The following is a 22,500-nucleotide window of genomic DNA, read 5'->3' as shown; positions in this document are numbered from 1 at the left end:
ACCTGCTTATGAAGTCTGGGAATAGTTGCAATGTTTGGAAAACACTAACTTGTCAGAAAAATAATACCATTGATTTTGGCTACTTATAATGGACTGTCCTTAGACTAGGAACATGCAGTTCTTTGACAGAGATGTTGCTTTGCTTTGCAGGCCGTGGTGCCTTAAAGTGTTTTTATAACTCTTTATTCTACTAATCCACTACCAACATAATATTAGCTTGATGAGTGGAAAAATACATGTCACCCAGAGTAAAAACCGTAAATTCATTCCTCTCAATGTATTTAATATATCTCTGGGGTTAAGTTCAATATTAAGACCATAAGATATAGGAGCAGAATTAGACCATTTCATCTATCCGGTCCTTCAAGTCTGTTCAAATGGATAATTATTATTAATATTATCTATTTGCACATCAGACCTATGTTTGAAGACACAATGTTATTTACTGCAGTCATCTGGACCCACCTGATTCGATGCCATGACTTGTCCTCAGTTTTCTTACCATACAACATAAGCATATTTTAGGTAAACTGCTGTTTTACTTCCTCTCTGAAAGGTTCCACATGTATACAGATGCCTGGCTTTCCTCTTAGCTCAAGGGTCACGATCCACTCCAGATGTAATGTCATTAAATTTGCTCTATGTTCCCATTTGCACTTGTAGGTTGAGCTGTTTCTATTCACTGCTAGCTTGCCCAGTGTCCTTTCTCTCAGATTCATGTTCTCACATTTTATAAATTCTCGGTTGATTCCTGCCAAATGTTATGCCTTAATGAGTTGCTCTTCGAAACAGCTACTCTCTGTTCTAAGGTAGTTACACAGTAGTATTTAAAGTATCATTTTCCTTAGCTATTTTTCTTGAACTGCTGCTGTAACACTGGTCTACAAGTGTCTCCTTATAATCTGATTGGACTAAATCTGATGAGAGGTTTCTGGATACTCTCCTTGCCAAAAATTATCCTCTGAACTTTTCAAAAACAGTATTCCTGAATCTGGCCCTTTCTGAGGATTGATGCAACTCACAGCCTGGACTACAATGGCAACTCGACCTGAAACATCGATTTCCACAGCCGCTGAGCTCCTCAGGCATGTTGCATTTTGCTCCAGATTACAGTATCTGCAGTTCTTTACATCTCCCATTGACCCATTTGTCTCTAACAGAAACATAATAGTTCATCTCACAAACATGAGAAATTCTGCAAAAGCTGAAGATAGCTTGGGAGGCCTCAAGCATAGTTTCCCAACACCATTTTACAGAAAATGGTGCAGGTATTTTGAATATGCATTTAGGTCTTTCCTGTTCATTAATATAGAAATTGCTAATTTTGTTGGTATTATCTTCTCTAAAGAACTGCACCTGTGAATATCTATGCCTTTATCCTGTGACAGAGTTAGTACCAGAACGTACAAGTCAGAAAAACAGAACCGTAGGAGATGGTGTTGAGAACCCATAGAAAGTAATTGGAGACAGATTGGAGGACCCTTTTATATAAAGTCACCTTAAGGAGAAGCAGGTGGCCATCATGGGGTCTGGTACTATATATTCAGTGGCAGCTGGAGATTAGAGGTAATAGGGAGGACTTCATATTCCTATCTAATTGCCCTTACCACTTACTCCTCAACCCACAATCTCGCTGGTTTATGAGAATCACAAGGTTCAAACTGCACGCTCTTGTGCATTTCCTTTCCTTCTCCTAATTAGACCTGAATGCCTTTTTACTTAGAGGTAATCAGTAAGAATCACTTGTGCAGGTCTCAGGTGCTATGATTCCATAATTGGAAGAAGTTTATGATGCCACAAAGTTGACGATGTCATTACAGTCAAAGCTAAGCACGCCATGCGGTCACATTAATGGTTGGCACACACATCATGAATAACCAAGTCTGGAGTCATGTCATGGTGAAAGAATTGCTAGTATACCATCTTCATGGAAGATTGAGGACGTAGACTTATACAGAGGCCACAATTATTCTGTAGGACTTGATTGAGCACTTTGAAAGGGTAGTTCATCGCTCAAGAGAGATGTACATTTTCTTTGATGTTTGGACATTATCATGTCCACAAACAAGACTATGCAAGATGTCTACTGGCATGAGGGAATCCAGATTCAACTGTATAGATGGCTTTGCTCAAAGTTTGGAGCTCATCCTTTCCAATGTGGTATTAGTGGCCAGCTCTATGTGCAACATTTGATGGCAGACATCTCAGTTTTCATCATGATTGAGGCAGAAGTGATGCAATGTTGGTGGTGCAGTGAAAACTCAGTTTACTGCCTTTTGGACTGTCGGCATCACGTATGGTGTCTGAACTTTTACAGACCACGAGTGAGCTCTGTGGATGGGAAAGTAAGTTGTGCAGAGAACATAAGGAGGTTTCTAGGGGAAAAAGATGGGTAAAGCAAGTTGAAAGGGATCTGGAAAATAGTGTATAAAGAAGGAAGATGTAAAAGTGTCCATTATGGCAGGAAATATGAAAAATAAACATATTACCTAAATGTGAGAAATTGCAGAGTTCTGTTAAGCAGAGGAATTTCAAAGATCACAACATGATGTACAAATGGTTAGAATGCAGGTGAATCAAATAATCAGGAAGGCTAATAAAATGTTCTTGTTTACTTGTGATAGAAATAAAGTACAAAGCTAAGACGATTATACTTCAGTTATACCTTCCTAAACTATCCTCAGGATTGTTACCACTGCTGTTCTGTGGGTTTCAAGGTAATTGACGACAGCAATATTGGAAATGCAAAATCTTCCACAGATGTGGCAGGAGGTGTGTGGTGGGGTATAGTTTTTGAAGTGGTGCACTTGACTTGCTATTTATGCAGAGCTTCTATGTGATTCCGATGTACAAACATGTGGTTCTTAATAATAGTCCAAATGCTGCTTCTCTACTTGTGCAGATGCTACGACAATGATTCACTGGTGTCTGTAAGGGAGCTCCATATATTTTCAAGGAGGTTTTGACAACATTCTTGAACTTCTTGCTCTGTTCAGATAATCTCATTCCTGTGATGGAGCTCTGAATGAACAGTGTGCATGTTTCAGGAGTTTGCTATTGTGTAGGCAGATAACATGGCCTGTCCAGTGGTGCTGTCAGAAAGTAGTTAGGGCCTTAGTGTTGTGTTGCTTATCCATCTAAATGATTTGGAGGATTTTGGAGATACAGTATGATGGTAACCCTCCAGTGCAACTGTTCAGTGTCTGCTATGGGTAATTCAGGTCTCAGAAGCAGATAGAAGTGCAGGAGCCACAGCTGCCCAGTAGACCATGAGTTTTGTATCATTTTTTTTGACGTGTACGTGCGTGTGCGTCTGTGCATGTGTGTGTGTGTGTGTGTGTGTGTGTGTGTGTGTGCGCGCGCACGCGCGCGTGATGTTGGCGGGACGATGTCTTTTTCATGCCTTTAGAAGGTGTGGAGCGAGCGAGAGAGAGACTGCGTGGCGCGCCACTCCTCACACAGACATTTCGCAGTATTTTTCCCTTTTATTTTACGAGGTCGAGTTGCAATCTCGACACTCAACCCGGCATGGATGGAAAGCGTACTCGGGAGCGGCCCCGACTGGATTCAAACCCAGGAACCTTCATTCCAGAGTCCAGCGCTGATGTCATTGCGCCACCAGCCGGCCCTTGTATCGTGTTTAAAGCCCTGATGTTCCAAGCATCTTTTTCATATGCAGGCCAAAGTGTAGCTGAATTTAAAGTAGTGTACTTCATCTCACTAATGCTTTGAAAGAAGTGCCCCAGATTTTATGTCTATAAGCTTATGGGGCCTACAGTGCTAACAATTGATTAAACAACCTTATGTAAACTCCCTAAAGCACAGAGACCCTGAAGCAGAGGATTTTCAGGTGCAAAACCTTAAGTATAGGGTATCAAACACATAGAAATTCTTTCCTTCCCAGATGAAAGGCAGAAACTCAGTCCCTTCTTGTCTTCAATGATATTCAGCTGCAAGGTGGCAGGTCAGTGATCCAGATGTTTGAACAGTACTGTATCTTGATAATACTGTGCGTCTTGAATGTAGAAATCAGTAAGGGGTGGAGAGAAACATGTTTTAATATATTTGCTGTTCATCTGAAAGATGACACTAAGGTGTGAAGGCACTTGTTAGTTTTATAGGTTCCTACATAACCTCAGCCATATGCCTCACCCTCAGTAAATAGTCAATATATGCAATTATTTTGGGGGTTAATTGCCTGGCAACCACTCTTATTAAAATATCAGCAGCAGGCAGAAAACTAAAAAGTTATTAAAACAATTTTTTAAAATGTGCTTCAAATTATGCACTTATTGCACTGTGAGGTGATTCCTATTGCAATCTAATGTTGTTGTTATATGTGCTAAGAAAATAAAAGTTGGGATGAACTGCCAGCAATGAAAGTGCATGCTATAACTTTTAATAATTCGATAAGACTTTTGTCTTCCTTTGTAAGTAATGAGCTGCTAATGAAATCAGGAGGATACTGAGCTTTGAAGGAAACCGTTTATAATAATTCAATTTAACTCTAGCATCATGAACTAAAGATAAAAATAAAAGCTCCCTCAGTGAAAATGAGGCCCTCTGTTGAATGGAGTCAACTATGGATGTTGTGTCCCAGCTGACTACGTGATACGCAAGCCAGGGCAGTTTGATATGGAGGGCAAGCTGTTGTCCATGTAGCAGGCTCCCCCTCTCCTCACAGCTGATGAATCCAGAGGGACAGCTGAGACCGATACAGTTTGGCACTACTGGTGTCACAGGAGTTGCCATTCAGTATTGAACTCAATGTAGGACTTCCTTGGGGACTCCAGCCCTGGATTTTTCCTCGGGGATTATTCCTTAAGTCTTCCCCATGAATGGGTATAGCTGCAAGGCAGTGGAAGCTTGAGATCAAATTGTTCCTTCTCCTAGGTGAGCTGCTAACCATCTGCCCAAAGTGACTGGTTTTAAGGCAGTAATCCACCTTTGCCTCTTCTCCTGTCAGTAGAAATGGTTCCACTGGACATACTATGTTGAACCACACGTGAAAGCCAGGAGCTGGACTTGGTTGTCAGAGGCTTTTTGAGACACACGCCAGTGGGAGCGTTTAATAGGTAGTGAAAGCTTATCTCAATTAACATTATTTCTAATAACTTCTAGCATTTTTATCATTGATAGTCTGAGGGTCTATTATAGGACAAGCAATATCTAAGTATTAGGGTCATAGAGCCCAGAATTGTCCAGCACAGAAACAGCTCTTTAGCTAATGCCAATCTTTTTACACATCTTCACTAATCCCAAATATCCATATTATGTCCATATCATCCTATGCCCTCTGTCAGTCCAGATGCAGGGTCATGTCTGAAATGTCAACTGTTAATTCCCCTCCATAAATGCTGCCTGACCCACCGAGTTCCTCCAGAGTTTAGTGTGTTGCCCCAGTTTCCAGTATCTGCAGCCTCTTGTAGCTCTTCCTGCGCCTTGCATAATTATGTGGCCATTTAAATATACTTTGAGCAAAGTAATTGTATCTGCATCACTTCTTCTGACAGCATGTTCCAGATACTAACCAATGTCTGTGTAAAACATATTTCTCTCAAATCCCCTTTAAAACTACTTACTTTCACTTTAAATCTATTCCCTCTTGTTTTAGAGATCTCTATCATGAAAAACTATATTTTGGCTGTCCATTCTATGCATGTTCCTGATTTGTTTTTACTCTGCCAGGTCACCCCTCAATCTCCTTTGATCCAGGGAAAGTAAACTCAGCCTTTGCAATCTCCCCCTATAACTCAAGCTCTCTAAACCAGATAACATCCTGGTGAATCTCCTGTGCATTCCGTCCTGCACAACCATTCCTTCCAATATCATGGCCTCTAAACCTGTACACAATTGTCCAGGTGCCTTCAAGTTAGTGTCTATAGAGTTAGAGCAGAACTCTTAATATCCCAACTTAATTATCCCACTTTTATTTTCTGTGCACTGACCTATGATGAGCTTGCCATCAACCTTTCCACCACCCCATTCACCTGTCTTCTCAGTTTTAGGGAACCAAAGAGTTGAATCCCAAGGTCCCACTGTTCATCAACATATTTTAGCGGCCTACCATTTATTGTATATGTCCTAATTTTATTTCACTTCACAAAATGCACACTGCACACATCAAGATTAAATTTCATCTGCCTGCTCTGCCCAACTTTCCATCTGATATTCGTATATCCTGCTTTAGCCTTAGGCAACCTTCTCTCTACACACAACACCATCAATTTTCATGTCATCTGCAAATGTATTAGTTATATATCGCCACAGCAAAGGTCCCTTCATTGATTACTTGCCTTACACCACTGGACACACATTTCTAATCAGAACAGCATTGCTCAACTGTCAACTGTCTCCTATCATCAACCAGTTTTGGACATAATTTGCCTTCTATCCCATGTACTTTAAAATAAATAATTCTCATTTTCACCATAAAATACAATGGAATATTCATTAGATCTATTAATTGATAAAAAACTAAATTTTGTCACAACTTTTCAAAATGTTGTTATCCTTTGTCCTTTTCTATAGAATCAATTTCTGAAACAGAATCTGATTTTCTTAGTGAATGCAACATGATTTCCATAATTCAGCTTCAGCAGCCATGATCCAGAATCCATATCCTCCCAGAGTATTCTCAAGAAAGTGCATTCATAATCATTATCTCAAATTACAAGCTTAGGACATGATAATTAGTTTACATAAATAAACTAATAATTTATAATTGAATAATAATAATAAAACCCTGCAAATGTTTGAGTAGGCTATACTTCAATAATTTACCATGCATTAGCTATCACAGGAGGAGACATGGCCAACACTAGGAGTGAGTAGATGCTAGGATAAATCACAAACATGGTAATTACTTGTGTTGGGACAAGGAGCGATTAGTGAGGAGGGAAGTTGAGGAAAACAGCCTTCTCAAGCCTATCCCCATACTAAGTTTAACAGTCCTTCACTGAGCTAAACAACAGCTTTCTGCAACTTAAAAAATCTCTAACATTTCCTAATTCTGATGAAATGCTGAAACATTAACCTTGTTTTTTCTCTACAGATGCCACCTGACCTACTGAGTATTTCCAATATTTCTGATTCCCCATAGTAACTTTGAAACTTCTAATTGTTCCAGCCACAATAGTTTTTTAGGAAAGTGAGTCATAACATGCTTCTTCACAGCAAGGTTAAAAGACAGCTTTTCTGAAAAAGCTTGCTGTGAACTCTTCTTTCAGATGATTATGTCCAAAGGCATTTGAGGGTCAAACTTGTTTCTCACAAATACATTAGCATAAGATTAACAGTGATCATCAGGAATTGAATCATAAGTATGTCAGATTGTGAAGTGGTAGTATTATAAGCCATGTGGACTTTGATGACTATCTGTAAGTTTTTAGTTGCATTTTATGGAAATAATTATCAAATGGAAGAACAGTGTTTCTAAGTTGGGGAAGAAACACTGTGTGATGTTTCTCATGACCTTGCTGCCATGAGAAATACAGAAACCAGAATGGAGGAATTCTGATGATAAAAATATAATACAATGTGTAATTTGTACCTGTGTAGCAGCTAATGGACCAACATTAACTTCTCAGCTATATTTGAGCAGGTATTGAGTTTGGCCTTTCAATCTAACAGAGACATTGATTGTTCCTGATATGGGACTGCTGCATGATTCGATAGGAAGTGTGTGAAGGTATTGTGGGTTTGCAAAAGCAAATAAAATTTAGTCAATGGTTTGTCAATCTCCAGCAACTAAGCATAGGATACAATATCAGCATTACACACATATCAAATGTATTCACAAAAAATGGCAGTGGCCTTGCAAATCCAATACTATGAATCCACTACAGCGGGGTAGAGAATCCAAGGCGGATCGGTCTCTGTTTCTTTAAGCAGCCGGGATCATATTTCATCTGGACTTGGAAATTTATTTACTTTCAAGAAGTAAATCACATTGCAGCTTTCTTTTCCACTACACTTATCCTATCCAATATTACACACCCAGTGTTTTTAACTATAATGTGAACTTCATCAATGCCATTTTTGAAAATAGGTGCTCCAAAGTATTAATTTTGATCTCTAATAAACATAACCATTTATTCGATTTTCTTTTATTCTTTATAAACGTATAAAACGTATAAAATCCTAAAGGGTTTGGACAGGCTAGATGCAGGAAGATTGTTCCCGATGTTGGGGAAGTCCAGAACGAGGGGTCACAGTTTGAGGATAAAAGGGAAGCCTTTTAGGACCGAGATTAGGAAAAACTTCTTCACACAGAGAGTGGTGAGTCTGTGGAATTCTCTGCCACAGGAAACAGTTGAGGCCAGTTCATTGGCTATATTTAAGAGGGAGTTAGATATGGTCCTTGTGGCTAAAGGGATCAGGGGGTAAGGAGGGAAGGCTGGTACAGGGTTCTGAGTTGGATGATCAGCCATGATCATACTGAATGGCGATGCAGGCTCGAAGGGTCGAATGGCCTACTCCTGCACCTATTTTCTATGTTTATGTATGTCTAACACGTTTCATTTTTTTACTCGGCTTGTAGTGCAAGCATCTGCCTCCACCAGCAGTTATGTTACCCATTCTAGACCTCAACCATTCTCTACACCCTTTGGGTTAAAAAAAATCTCAGATCCCTTTAACCCTCATACTCCTCACCTTAACCCTATTTCTTCAGCCTGAGATTCTTCTGTCATGGGGAAAGATTTCCTACTATTTTCCCTATCTATGCTCCTCATAATATCTTAATCATGTTTCACCTCAGTCTCCTTTGCTCGAAAGAAAACAAACCCAGTCTCTCTAGTCTTCCTTCGTAACTGAAACTTTCCATCCCAGGGAACATCCTGTCGAATTGCCTCTGGGCCTTCTCCAGTGCGATCATGCTCTAATTTCATTCCTGACTTCTTAAAATCTTCTTACAGAAGCTCATCCAATTTTGTAACCATGTCAGCAGTATGACTGTGGATCACAGATTCTGCTTCACCCTTCCCCTTCTAAACGCCACCACTCAGTTACATCCTTGTCCCTGGCCTTTGGATGACAATGCATAATCCGTAAAACAAGGTTGCAATGCAGAAATTCCATCTGTTTTACTTACTTCACTAACTGTTCCTCTTTTGAGTTTTCTCTACCTTTCCAATGAAGTACAGCCACTGATGGTTAGATCTGCAACAATACTCTTCAGAGGAAACACCTTCTCCCTTTGGAACTCGTAACCAAATACTGGTTAGACAGCAAGCTCCCCTGTCCTTTTTTTTCTGTTTGTCTGGCAGTCACCCAGTCCCTCTCTCACCCACACTCACTTTCTCAAATAATAAGCAGCTAAAGTTTGCTGTCCATGACACACTCAGTCTCAAGCATGGGCTGACCTGGACATGATGGAAATTCCACCGTAACCTATTCTCTCTACCCTCACATCAACTACCTCCCCACACCTCACCCATATTCCAACACTCACTTACCCGCTAGAGGCAATTTACAGTCATCAAATAATCTACCAGATGTAGAAGAAAACCCGAGTACCCAGGCAAACACCAGATACAGGGAGAACATATAAGCACTATTCAGCCAGAACCGAAAGTCGGAATTGACCCTATGTTGTGAGCCCTAGGCCATTCAACCCATCTTTGACCCTTCTCTATACGTCAAATCTCCCAAAGCTCCTTGACCTGCCAAACTTTCTCTCTAGCTCTGCCTATAGGACCATAAAATATAGAAGCAGAAGTAGACCATTCGGCCCTTTGAGTCTGCTCCGCCATTCAATCATGGGCTGATCCAATTCTTCCTGTCATCCCCGCTCCCCTGCCTTCTCCCCATACCCTTTGATGCCCTGGCTAATCAAGTACCTATTTATCTCTGCCTTAAATGCACCCAATGACTTGGCCTCCACAGCCGCTCATGGCAATGAATTCCACAGATTTACCACCCTCTGACTAAAACCTCATTTCTCATCTCAGATTTTTATTGCCTTCATCTGCAGAGGCTATCATTTATACTCTTTTTAAATTGCTGCCTTATAAATAACTCCATTGACCAAACCTTAGGTTATCTGCCCAAATATTTCCTTATTGATTAGAGATGGTAAATTAAATTAGAATAATGATCATCCATGGTCTTATAAGAGGTAGAATGGGGTTGAGGAGCTGAATGGTCCCTTCCTATCCCTCTGTTCATAGTTCATACAATCTCAGAAGGGTTATACCAAGGAAGGAGGCCAGGTAGACCACTGAATCCATATCAGTTCTTCGCAAGAAGACTCCAACAAGTCCCACTCTGACATCATAAAAAGATTAAAGTAGAAATGTGGAAGACTAGGAGGAGAAGTAGACCATTTAGCCCTTCAGGTCCAATCCATTATTGAACGTGATCAGGGCTGTATCTCTATCTCAATGCCATGCTCCACTCTGCCATATACCCCTTGATACCTTGAAGCCCGTAGAAACCTATTTATCTCATTCTTAAATAATGCGTGAGGTCAAATAGAGGTGAAATATATACAGCAAAAGGTAGGGCACTGAGGAATGTTAATGAACAGAGAGACTAAATGGCGTTAAGTCCATAGTTCATTGAAAGTAGCATCACACGTAGAAAAGGTGGTAAAGAAGACATTTGGTCTGCTGGCCTTCATGGGTCAGGGCATAGACTTTAGAGTTGGGAGGTTACATCATAATCTTACAAAACACTAAGAATATTTTGTGCAGTTCTGGTCGCTGCACTATAAGAATGTAATTGTGCTGGAGAGAATTCAAAGAAAATTTACCAGAGTGTAGCCTGGATTGGAGTACTTAACTTTTTGGGAATATTTAGATCGCCCAGGTTTCTTTTTTACCGGAAGGGTGATCTGAAACAAGTATATGAGATCATGCGAGACATCGAATGGGTGGATAGTGAACGTCTCTTTTCTGTGGTAGGGATAACAAAAGATGGGAGATAGGACGTAGATCAAGATGAGAAGAATTTGTTTTAAAGTGGATCTGAGAGGTAAGCTTTCTACAGAGTGCTTGATACCCAGAAGTCACTACCAGAGGATATGGTGGAATCAGATGCAATACTACATTTAGGAGACACTTAAATAGAGAAGACAAGATAGAAGGATAAGGTCCTAACGCAGGCAAATTAGATTTCTGTAGGTAGTCAAAATGTCAGCATTGAAATGTTGGGCAGAAGGGCTCATTCCTCTGTTGTGTGACTCTGTAAGCTGCTGTCTCTGAAGGCAGGTATGAAGTGGCACACTTTGAGAATTTAAGGCAAGGCAGGACATACACAGTTAATGGTAGTGTTTCAAGAAGAGCTGTTGAACACTAGTATCTAAGACTATAAGTACAATCTTCCCTGAGAATAGCATCATCAGTAGTAGGGTGATGAAAAGGGCACATGGCATGCTTGCTTGCATCATTCAGGGCATTGACCACAGGTGCTGGGATGTCATGTAACAGTTATATGAGATGCATTTGGAGGAGTGTGTGTAATTCTGGTTGCCACACTGCAAGGAGGTTGATTTAGGTAGAGAGAGTGAAGTTACCAAGACTGGAGAGCTTGAATTATGAAGAGAGATTGGATAGGTTGGGATGATTTTGTCTGGAGCAAAGAGGCTGAGGATAACATTATTGTGGCTTATAAGATCATGAGAGGAATCAATAGGGCAGATATTTTTTTTCCAGTGTAGGCAATTTCAAAACAGGACAGAGATATAAGGTGAGAGGAGAAACATTTAAAGATGATCTGAGTTTTTCCACACAGAAAATAGTAGGGATCTGGAATGAAAAGACAAGAGACTGCAGATGTTAGAAGCTAGTGTAAAAATTTGCTAGAGGAACTCAGCTGGCCAGGCTGCATCAGTATACGGAGAGAATTTTTGATGTTCTGGGTTGAAACTCAGCATTAAGGCTGAGAATGGAGTGAGATCAGAAGGAGAGAGAGAAATAGGAGGACTGAAGATGGATTGAAAATGATGGGTGATGGTGGTGGTGGGGAGAACTGTTCAAACTATCTGGAATTAACTTCATGAGGAGGTGGCAGAGACACGGATCTCCCTCCCGGCACTTATCCTTGTAAGTGGAACAAGTGCTACACATGCCCTTACACTTCCTCCCTCACCACCATTCAGGACCCCAGACAGTCCATCCAGGTGAGGCAACACATCACCTGTGAGTCGGTTGGGGTGATATACTGCGTCTGATGCTCCCGATGCGGCCTTCTATATTTTGGCGAGACCCAACGCAGATCAGGAGACCGTTTTGCTGAACACTTATGCTCTGTGCGCCAGAGAAAGCAGGATCTCCCAGTGGCCACACATTTTAATTCCACATCCCATTCCCATTCTGATATGTCCATCCATGGCCTCTACTGTCAAGATGAAGCCACACTCAGGTTGGAGGAACAACACCTTATATTCCGTCTGGGTAGCCTCCAACCTGATGGCATGAACATTGACTTCTCTAACTTCCATTAATGCATCTCCTCCCCTTCTTACCCTGTCCTTCATTCCTTCCTTCCTTCCTTCCTTCATTCATTCATTCATTCATCTATTTATTTTCTCTCTCTTTTTTCTCCCTCTGTTCCTCTCACTATATCTTCCTCTGATGCTCCCCTCCCCCTTTCTTTCTCCCTAGGCCTCCCGTCCCATGATCCTCTCCCTTCTCCAGCCTGGTATCCCTTTTGCCAATCAACTTTCCAGCTCTTAGCTCCATCCCTCCCCCTCCTGTCTTCTCCTATCATTTCGGATCTCCCCCTCCCACTTTCAAATCTCTTACTATCTCTTCTTTCAGTTAGTCCTGACGAAGAGCCTCGGCCCGAAACGTCAACCGTACCTCTTCCTATAGATGCTGCCTGGCCTGCTGTGTTCACCAGCGTTTTGTGTGTGTTACATATAATTACAATATTGAAAAAGCATTAGATAGGTGCATGGATCGGAAAGGTTTTGACTGATACGGGACCAAAACAGCGAAATGGAACTGGCATAGGTGGGCACATTGTTGACCTGGATGAGTTAAACTGAAGGGCCTGTTCAGTAAACTCAGTATATGCAGTTCGTCCCAGCACACTGTTCCAAAGTCCCGGGCTCTCAGAGTGTTCAGAAATGTAAAAATAACCCAAAACATTAAAGAGAAAGCATTGGTGATTATTAGTCTCTTTTGGCAATTGGTTCAATTGTTTCTATTTCAAAATTTTTAAATTTTGATTTTTTTAAACACCCAGAATCTGGAATTCTGGATTTTTGCATTTTATTTGTGTACACATTTGCATTACTCAATATACATGGAAAAAGCAGAATGTATGGTGGCCAAATTTGAAGTACATGGAGGAGAACTAGTTAAATGGTGAATCACACATCACTGAAGTATATTCCACAAATAAATTTGCCATTTTAGCTGACAATGATTCTGTGGCATCAAGTTCAGCTCACGTTTGTGGGAGGCTGCCCAAAATCAGTGCTGGTTCCATCCTAGAGTTAGATGACAAATTGCATTTGAATTTGACCAACAAGCTAATTTTTTTTTTGTTGTTTGCATTTTTGTCTACCATTCATGCTATTTTTAAATGAGTAAAGTTTCTTTGCTAAATATCTTTTATATTTTGCTTCAGCAGTTTTAAAATCATTTGTCGTTTGCAGTTTCAAAAGGGAATTTATTCATTTTACTGGTTTTCAGTTTACCTAGTAAAACATACAAATTTATGAAACAAAAGGATTTTGGGCATAGTGTAGAAGACCAGGTATATAGGTGGACAGAAAGCAGTTGCAGATTTGTGCAGAGAAATGGCAGGTAGAATTTAACCAGGCTAAGTGTGAGGTGTTGCAAATGTAAAGGAATAGTACACTGTGAATGGCAAGACCTTTGTCAGTAAAGAAACAGAGGAATCTTGGGGATCCATGTTCAAAATTCCTTGGAAATAGCTTCACATGTTGGTAAGATGGTAAAGGAGACTTATGGCATGCTTGACCTTATTAGTCAAGGCACTAAGTTGAAGTGTTGAGAAGTTATATAAAATTATATAACAGCATTAGGACTGAGGGTGGATCTGGATCAGAAGGAGAAAGAGAAATGGGAGGACTGGAGATAGACTGGAAAGTGGGCGTGGTGGTGAGGAAAACTGTTCAAATGTATCTGGAATGAACCGCCAAAGAAGATAGCAGAAACATATATAATTACAATGAAGGTCTTGGAGCTTTATAAAACTATAAAGCTTTAAAAACTGCATCTTTAGTATGGCATTTAATTCTGCTTGCCCCATTTTAGGAAGGAAGTGGAGGTTTTAGAGAGGGTCAGAAGAGGTTGCTAACTGGATTAGAGTCCATGTGCTATTAAGAGAGGTTAGGCAATTTTGGATTGTTTTCTCTGAAGCTGCGGAGGCTGAGGAGAGACCTCATAGCAGTTTATAAGATTAAAAGAGGTATTGATATAGTAGATAGCTAGTTTCTTTACACCAGAGTTGAAATGTCTAATACCGTAGGATATTTAAAGTGAGGTGGGATAAGTTCAAACACAGATGTGCAGGGCAATTTTTGTTTTAAATGCAGAGATTGATGGGTGACTGGAATGCAATGCCAGGGGTGATGTGGAAGTAAATATGATAGTGACATTTAAGAGACTCTTAGATGAACACATGAATGTACAGAGAATAAAGGGATATGGACATCGTGCAGGCAAAAGCGATTCATTTAGTTAGGCATTTACCAGTTTAACTGGTTCAACACAGCATTGTGGGCCAAGGGGCTTGTCCCTGTGCTATGCTGTTCGATGTTCTTGATTTTTTTTCCCCACAAATGTCAAATGCTAGAGGGCATAGGTTTAAAGTGAGGGGTGGAGATGTTTAAAGGAGATATACATGGTAGCATTTTTCTTCCACAGATTGTGGTTGGTGCCTGGAACATATGGCCAGGAGTGGTGGTGGAAGCAGAAAGAGCAGTGGTATTTGAGAGAATTTTAGCCAGCCACATGAATATGCAGAGAAAATATGGACATGGGCCATGTGCAGGCAGGAGTGGTTAGTTTAATTTGGCATCATGCTCGGCACAGATAGCACTTGTCAGTCTGTGACATCAAGGAGCCCCATTAAAGTCAAGGCCTGTTCCTGTGCTGTTGTTTTCTATAACCTTTATCTGTTGAAAGAGAAAGGGTGAGTATTTCAAGTGGAAGAATCTTTATCATATGTTTAATCTGAAATTTTTAACTCACTTTCCCTTTTCACATATGTTGCCTGTAGTCCTGAGTCTATCCAGCATCTTCCATTCTTTGTACGTGGCCTATCAGCGCTGTCAACAGAGCTTTACCAAAAGGGATTACTCACAGGTTGGCAGCAGTTATTTAAAAAGGGAGCTTTGAGAGTGTTTGTCCATTAGACGTGGCCTATCAGTGGCTATAACTGGAGCACCAACCGTGAGTTAGATAGCAGGGAAGGTTCAGGCATAAAAGGGAGACACTGCCTAGCAGAGCGGTCATCGATGGAGTGATCTGAGGCAGAGTGGTAAGGCTTTGGGTTATTCGGGCTTCGGCGAGGTAAGTGGGTAAGTGGACTTCGTTTTTTTTTAATTTCCATTTTTATTTAGAGGAATAAAGAGCACGCCTGTAGGATTAGTTCTTTGCTCTGGGTGTCAGATGTGGGAATCCTGTGAATCTTCCAGTTTCCCAGATGGCCACATCTGCACCAGGTGCACTGAGATGCAGCTCCTGAGAGACCATGTTAGGGATCTGGAGCTACGGCTTGATGACCTACAACTTATTAGGGAGAGTGAACAGGAGATAGATAGGATCTCGAGGGAGTTAGTCACCCCAAGGCTGCAGGAGTTAGATAGTGGTGACTGTCATGGAAGGGATGGGAAGTGCTCAGATAGTAGAGAGCACCCCTGTGGCCATCCCCCTCAGTAGTCATTATCTCATTTTGGATGCTGTTGAGGGGAGTGACCTGACAGAGGAGGACCATGGCGATCAGGTCTCTGGCACTGAGCCTGGTTCCATGGTGCAGAAGGGAGAGAAGAAGATGAGGAATACGGTAGCCATAGGAGATTCCATAGTGAGGGGAATAGACAGGAGGTTCTCTCAGCCTGATAGAATTATCTGCATGGTGTGTTGTCTCCCAGGTGCCAGGGTACAGGATGTCTCGGATTGGGTGCAAAGTATTGCGAACGGAGAGCGTGAACAGCCAGAAGTCTTGGTACATGTTGGTACCAATGACAGGTAAAAAAAGGGAGGAGGTCCTGAAGAGAGAATTCAGGGATTTGGGTAGGAAGCTGAAAAGCTGGACCTCCAGGTGCTGATCTTTTTTTTTTGCCGGTGGGGGGAGGACGGGGGAACGTCGCTTACACGCGGGAGGGGGGAACTGGAGGGTGACTTAGGGGCTCTAACATTTAACTGTCATTCATTCTTTGGGGCACTCCTCTGTTTTCATGGATGGTTGTGAAGAAAAGGCATTTCAGGATGTATATTGTATACATTTTTCTGACATTAAATTGTACCTTTGAATCTTTGAAAATAATAATTTTGAAACATTACCAACCACTTTTGAATTTGAGTGAATGATCCATTTAGTTCCCTTTTGCAGTCTCCACTATCTCAGAAGCTGGCCTTCTACTATTTTATTTCACCCTGCATTATTTCAAGGAGTTGGTGAGTATACTGGATACAACAAAGCACACGAGCTTTATCATTTGCAATGCTGAATTTTTGTTCTCCACTACATGCCATGCTTCTTGTTAAGTTCACCCAATAAAGCAATATACCAGCATCCTGACAATAAGGGATCTAATTTCAGTGGTATTTTCTATCCATAAATCCAATCAGACCAATATTGGTGTGCTCTTAATGATCAGCAAAGAACAGGAAGGTACTGTGTTGCTGGTAATGCTGCCAAGACACCAGATTCCCCATTAATCTTTTTCCTTATCTTCATTTCTGGCTCAGCATGCTCACTGAGCACCAGATCTCAATATAATGTGGATCCAAATGAGAACAAAAAAACGGTCTAGGACTGAGGTGAAGGTGACTTCCCTGAATGTTAAGATTATATTTGTCAGACTGTGACATCAAGGAGCACCCCCCCCCAAAACAAAAGTTTTGTTTTGTGAGTCACGTTTAACACATAGGAAGATAGCTGAGTTGATTGCAATCAATTATCCTTGCTCAAGAATACTACTATAGGGGCTTCTCAGAACTGGCTGCTTGGTTTTATAAAAGATTACCCCCCTGGAACAATCAAGTCAAAAATTAGGGTTGAGTGAGGGGGGAAGTGGGGTTGGTGATGGGGAAATTCAACTGGATAATGTGACTGGTAGAACAGGGCAGTGCCTAGATCTGTGTTTTTTACACCCCAGAACCCTTCTACTGTACAGAAAGCATAACTGGTCTATACTTGCTATACATCTCCAACAATATTCAAATGTTTTAGATTACCCCTGATATATCTAGTCAGCAAGTTCAACATCTGTAATTGGAAGGTGATGGTAAGCTACATTCTTAACCCATTGCAGTATTTTTCAAGAAAGCCCTCTCATAGTGTTGGTGAGTGTGGAGATCTAGGATTTACATCCAATAACAATGAAGGACATTTCCAAGTCAAAATGGTGTGCAACTTGAAGGAGAATCTGCAGGTGATGGTATCCCCATAATGCTGAAGCCTTCCTCTTCTATGGTGATGGAGGGTGCTGTGGGAGTGGTCTAAACACTAGTAACTACTGAACGTTTTGTGGATTACACACCCCTGCAGTCATTGTGTGTCAGTGCTAACAAGAATAAATAGCTAAGTGCTGGGTAGAGTATCAGTCAAGTGGCCTGTTGTATTTTGAATGTTGTCAAGCCTGATGAAGATGATATTCCTTCAGGCTTTGTTTATGAGCAACTGAGAACTTTTATGACAAGATTTATATAAACCCATCTATATACCTGTTACAGTTGTGCCAAATATACCCCATGAATGATAAAGCACATTTCTCCAAAGTTTTTTTTTACAGTTTTACTTAATTTTAATGGTTACGCAAAACTATGAATTGCTCCTCTTCAGGATAATTTTGACATAACACAGCATAATTCTGACATGTTTTTGAACTGACTTTGCTTTCTTATTTTCATTGATCTCTCAATCATTCTTGCAGGGCTTAATTGCCCTTGAGTTTGCAATGACAGCATAAGGTCATGTGCTAGTTATTGTTCATTTATAAATTTACACTGTACAATAACATATTTTGTGCCAAGTAAAAATGTAAAGAGCGTACATACCTACTGTAGAAATCATCTCTGTAATAATCATAGTCAAAGTCGTAACCACTGCTGAAAAAGGGAGAAAACAACTTTAATGAGATGCTGCAGAATAACAACCCATTTTCCAAGCTTAAAGAGATAGATTGCATTACTTCTGATGACATTGAATACATGCAGAAAATAACAGTACACAGAAAGGTAGGTGGCAAATTAACAGTTGTAACATGAAAGATACAGAGAAAGCAGGAAATGCTAGAGACACACCCTTGGACATCTTGTATACCCCTCCAGATTTTTCAATTCAGATGAAAATATGTTAAACTTGCTGAAAGTTTGTTCTGTGCATTTCTAAAAAGTTCTGATTTTCTTTTAAATATCCAGCATCCATAATTTTTATTTAAGATGTGCCGTCTTTTCAGACTTGCTCTTAAGGTCATCTTATCATCAAACAAGTACATTTCTGTGTCTCCAGTGAAAGCATTCATTTAATTCAGGTTACCTGGAGAGTGAATGAGAGCTACTGTAAACTCAGATTAATGTAAAACTCCTGACCTGCAGACTTAGGGCAACTGCCAGAGATCCCAAGTGTGTTCAGAGCTGTGATTGGTGTACATCAAAAGTCATGAAGAAAACATGAAGGAGTACCACTCTGAGTGTTATGGTGCAGAACTTTCCCTGAGGCACATTCGTCTGCCAAGTCCTACAGAGTCAAATAAAAAGGCTTTTGAAGGACACTGCCATTTCAGATTTACTCTTGACAGGCCTTCAAAGGGTGAGAAGGTTACATCAACTCCCATTCTGGCCTAGATTTAAAACTGCAGCTAGGGATCAATGACATCATTGTAACTATGTGCGAATTTAAAGCAGTATCCTGTCAGCTTTGAGAAGGTCCATAGGAAGCAATTGTTCAATTTACTAAGTCTGCATAGAGCCTTAAGTAAAACAATTGTGTTAGTACCAAACTCACCTACATCACTATATTTATCTGACTCTTTTTTGAAGGTTACAATGTCAATAAGAAAGTCATTCAGTACCAGACATCCCACCCTGCAAAAACTCATTTCAGGGAGGTAGCACCCTCGCCCCCACAACCCCTTATCCCCCCCTCCACCCCGTCGACCTCCAAGGGTGTATGTAATACTTTGTTTAATGATTTTGTCTAATCTGTAAACCAAGTTGGGTATATGCAGCAAGTGTGAAATTAAAATATGTACTTATATTATATTATCATGTATATCCTATTACAACTTTAAGCAAGTCTACAGTGAGTTTGGCCTCATCACGTAGGACATCAATAGCGTAGCTCCTTGGCAGCCAGCCAGCTAGTCTAAATCAGGGGTCCCCAACCATTTTTCCACCGCGCACCAGTTTAATATTGACAATATTCTTGCGGACCAGCCAACCCGGGGGGGGGGGGGGGGGGAGGGGTGTTAAACACGACCGGAATATAGGTGATAAGTCAACTGTAAGTCACTTGTAAATGACTAATACACACAAATTTGTTTCTAAAGGGGTTTATCTACCGAATTTAATACTAAACACACAGCGCATATTTTCCTCACATGAATATAGTGATAAGTCAATTATAACAGTGGTCCCAAACCTCCAGGCCGCAAAGAATACAGCGGTGACCGCAACGCACCCAGCACATCTTTAAGAAAAAAGCCGAAATAAACAAGCTAATTGATTAGGTGCCGGGTGGCACCTAATTAATTAGCTTGTTTATTACGGATTTTTTCTTAAAGATGTGCTGGGTACGTTCCGGCCACCGCTGTATTCTTTGCGGCCTGGAGGGTGGAGACCACTGATAAGTCACTTACAAGTCAATAGCATCACAACATTTTAAGTAACGTTTGGATATTAAACACACAGTGCATATTTTCCTTGTATGAACATATAAAATCATTGCAACACACCAATATCGCTGAATCAGTGGGAGCCCTGGGCTTGTTTCCCTGCAACAACACGGTCCCATCGAGGGGTGATGGGAGACAACGATACTCAAATGGGGTTCCTTATGTCCAGTCTATTCCGCAATTTAGTTTTTGTTGCTTTCATTGCAGAAAACTCCACTTTGCAGAAATATGTTGGAAATGGAAGCAACATTTTCAGTGCTTTCGTGGCTTTCTCAGGATATTCAGCCTTGACTTTGATCCAGAATGCCAGCAGAGATGTTATGTCAAACATACTTTCAGCCCGTCGTCATTCGCAAGCTGGAGGAGTTGATCTTTTTCCCGCGCTGACATGGATGATTCACCGGAGACATTCACAAATGGGTCACAAACCCATTCCTTTGCACGTCTTGCGTCACTGATGACCTCGTGTGCGTTAAAATTCAACAGTGAGTGACAGGGAATGAGGAAAGGTACAGCTGACTCATATTGTTTCATATCCCAAATCATATTGTTTCCTCGCAGTCCGGTGGTTGGGGACCACTCTTAGCACGAAGAGAGACCAATCAGAATGCTCCCTCTCCCTCTCAGAAACATCTATTTCTGGGATATTTTATGTAATTTCTGGGCATCAGGGAGCCACTATCGGTATGCGGGAGACTCCCAGAACTTCCAGGAGAGGTGGGATGTCTGCAGTACATCTCTGTGACTTGTTCATCCTGCTCCCTCTGGATGCACATAGTTATAACCCCCTTCGACAGGAGTCACATGCAGTAGCCGAAAATTCAACTGTTGGGAGTGTTTATGTCAACAACTGACTTTACAACAGCCAGCCAGGACAGAAGAAAGTAAGCAACCAAAAGCCATTGCTCCAAGAAGACAAGCATACACATATCAGAGTTATATTTGGTTATAATAACTTCAACGTATCTGCATGAGATTGCACAGAAATAGCACTGAACTAAACCACCAGTCCTCATAGAGGCATCAGGAGTGAAAGGGGTGAGCAATTTGAAGTTCCTGGCTGTCAACATCTCTGAGAAGAATCTATCCTGGGCCCAACTTATTGATGCTGTTCGAAAGAAGGCACAACAGCGGCTATACTTCATCAGAAGTTTGAAGAGGCTTGGTATGTTACCAAAGACACTTGCAGATTTCTACAGATGTAACATGGAGAGCACGCTAACTGGCTACATCACCATATGGTATTGGGAGGGCAGGGGTGGCACGGCACAGGATCGAAATCGGTTGTAAACTCAGCCAGCTCCACCATGGGCATGAGCCTCCCCAGCATTCAGGATGTTTTCAAGGAGTGATGCCTCAAAAAGGCAGCATCCAGGTGCAATCCATCACCCAGGGCATGTCCTCTTCTCATTGCTACCATCAGGGAACAGACACACTCAACGATTCGGGAACAGCTTCTTCACCTCTGCCATTAGATATATGAATGGAGATTGAACCCATAAAAACTACCTTACTATTCATTGCCGCAAACACGAGGAATTCTGCAAATGCTGGAAATTCAAGCAACACACTTCAAAGTTGCTGGTGAACGCAGCAGGCCAGGCAGCAACTGTAGGAAGAGGTACAGTCGACGTTTCAGGCCGAGACCCTTCGTCAGGACTATCTGAAGGAAGAGCTAGTAAGAGATTTGAAAAGACTTGAAAAGTTGCTGGGGAATAGGTACAGAGGAGATGTCAGGGTAAGTTTTTTATGCAGAGAGTGGTGAGTGCGTGGAATGGGCTGCCAGCGACAGTGGTGGAGGTGGATACTATAGGGTCTTTTAAGAGACTCCTAGACAGGTATATGGAGCTCAGAAACAGGCTATGGGTAACCCTAGGTAATTTCTAAGGTAGGGACATGTTCAGCACAGCTTTGTGGGCCAAAGGGCCTGTATTGTGCTGTAGGTTTTCTGCTTTCTATGTTCTATATTCTATATTGCAATGTTCTGCTACTGTACGACAAGTTTCATGACATACAGTATGCCAGTGATAATTAACCTGATTCTGATTCTAATTCTGATAAACATATAATGTATATTTATGTATTCTTAAACACTTGGCTTTAAAGAAAGCAAATTAATGATGATCAGATTGTAAAAGTAATGCAGATGAGAATTCAGTATAAATATCTTTAGGGTCCCACGAGTTTAATAAGGTCATACTTCACATAGCATAATTCAGTCCATTTCTATGGATTTGATGAAGGAACAGATTGCCATCAATGATCCTAAATCCTTACTGTGATGCATCAAATACTCTTATTGGTCCCTAGAGTAACAGAGTTTCAATGTTCTTTTGTGACTACTCTTCTCACAATTCTGTATATTTCTCTATTTTCCAGCCCTACTCATTTATCTTCTTTACTTCCTGCTTTGGGTGATTTGTTTTCCAAGAGAAATGCTATAAATAGTCCACATA

The 22,500-nt window shown here is 41.1% G+C and overlaps 1 protein-coding gene across 5 annotated transcripts in view; it reads right to left on the bottom strand.

Annotated features, from left to right (window-relative positions):
• The window catches only part of LOC140199564 (RNA-binding Raly-like protein), a 1,057,088-nt gene that overhangs the window by 88,602 nt on the left and 945,986 nt on the right, over positions 1–22,500 (bottom strand). For 4 of the 5 annotated variants that reach the window (XM_072261891.1, XM_072262074.1, XM_072262160.1 and 1 more), the window contains one exon: positions 18,207–18,257. In XM_072261891.1, coding sequence (XP_072117992.1) covers positions 18,207–18,257 — 51 coding nt within the window. The remainder of the gene's footprint in view (positions 1–18,206; positions 18,258–22,500) is intronic. The other variant, XM_072261979.1, reaches the window with a different exon arrangement.

The sequence above is a fragment of the Mobula birostris genome, chromosome 1 (genome assembly GCF_030028105.1).
Source record: "Mobula birostris isolate sMobBir1 chromosome 1, sMobBir1.hap1, whole genome shotgun sequence".
NCBI classification, from domain to species: domain Eukaryota; kingdom Metazoa; phylum Chordata; class Chondrichthyes; order Myliobatiformes; family Myliobatidae; genus Mobula; species Mobula birostris.
Note: the sequence above shows the minus strand (reverse complement) of the source record. Positions and strands in the feature narration are given on the sequence as shown.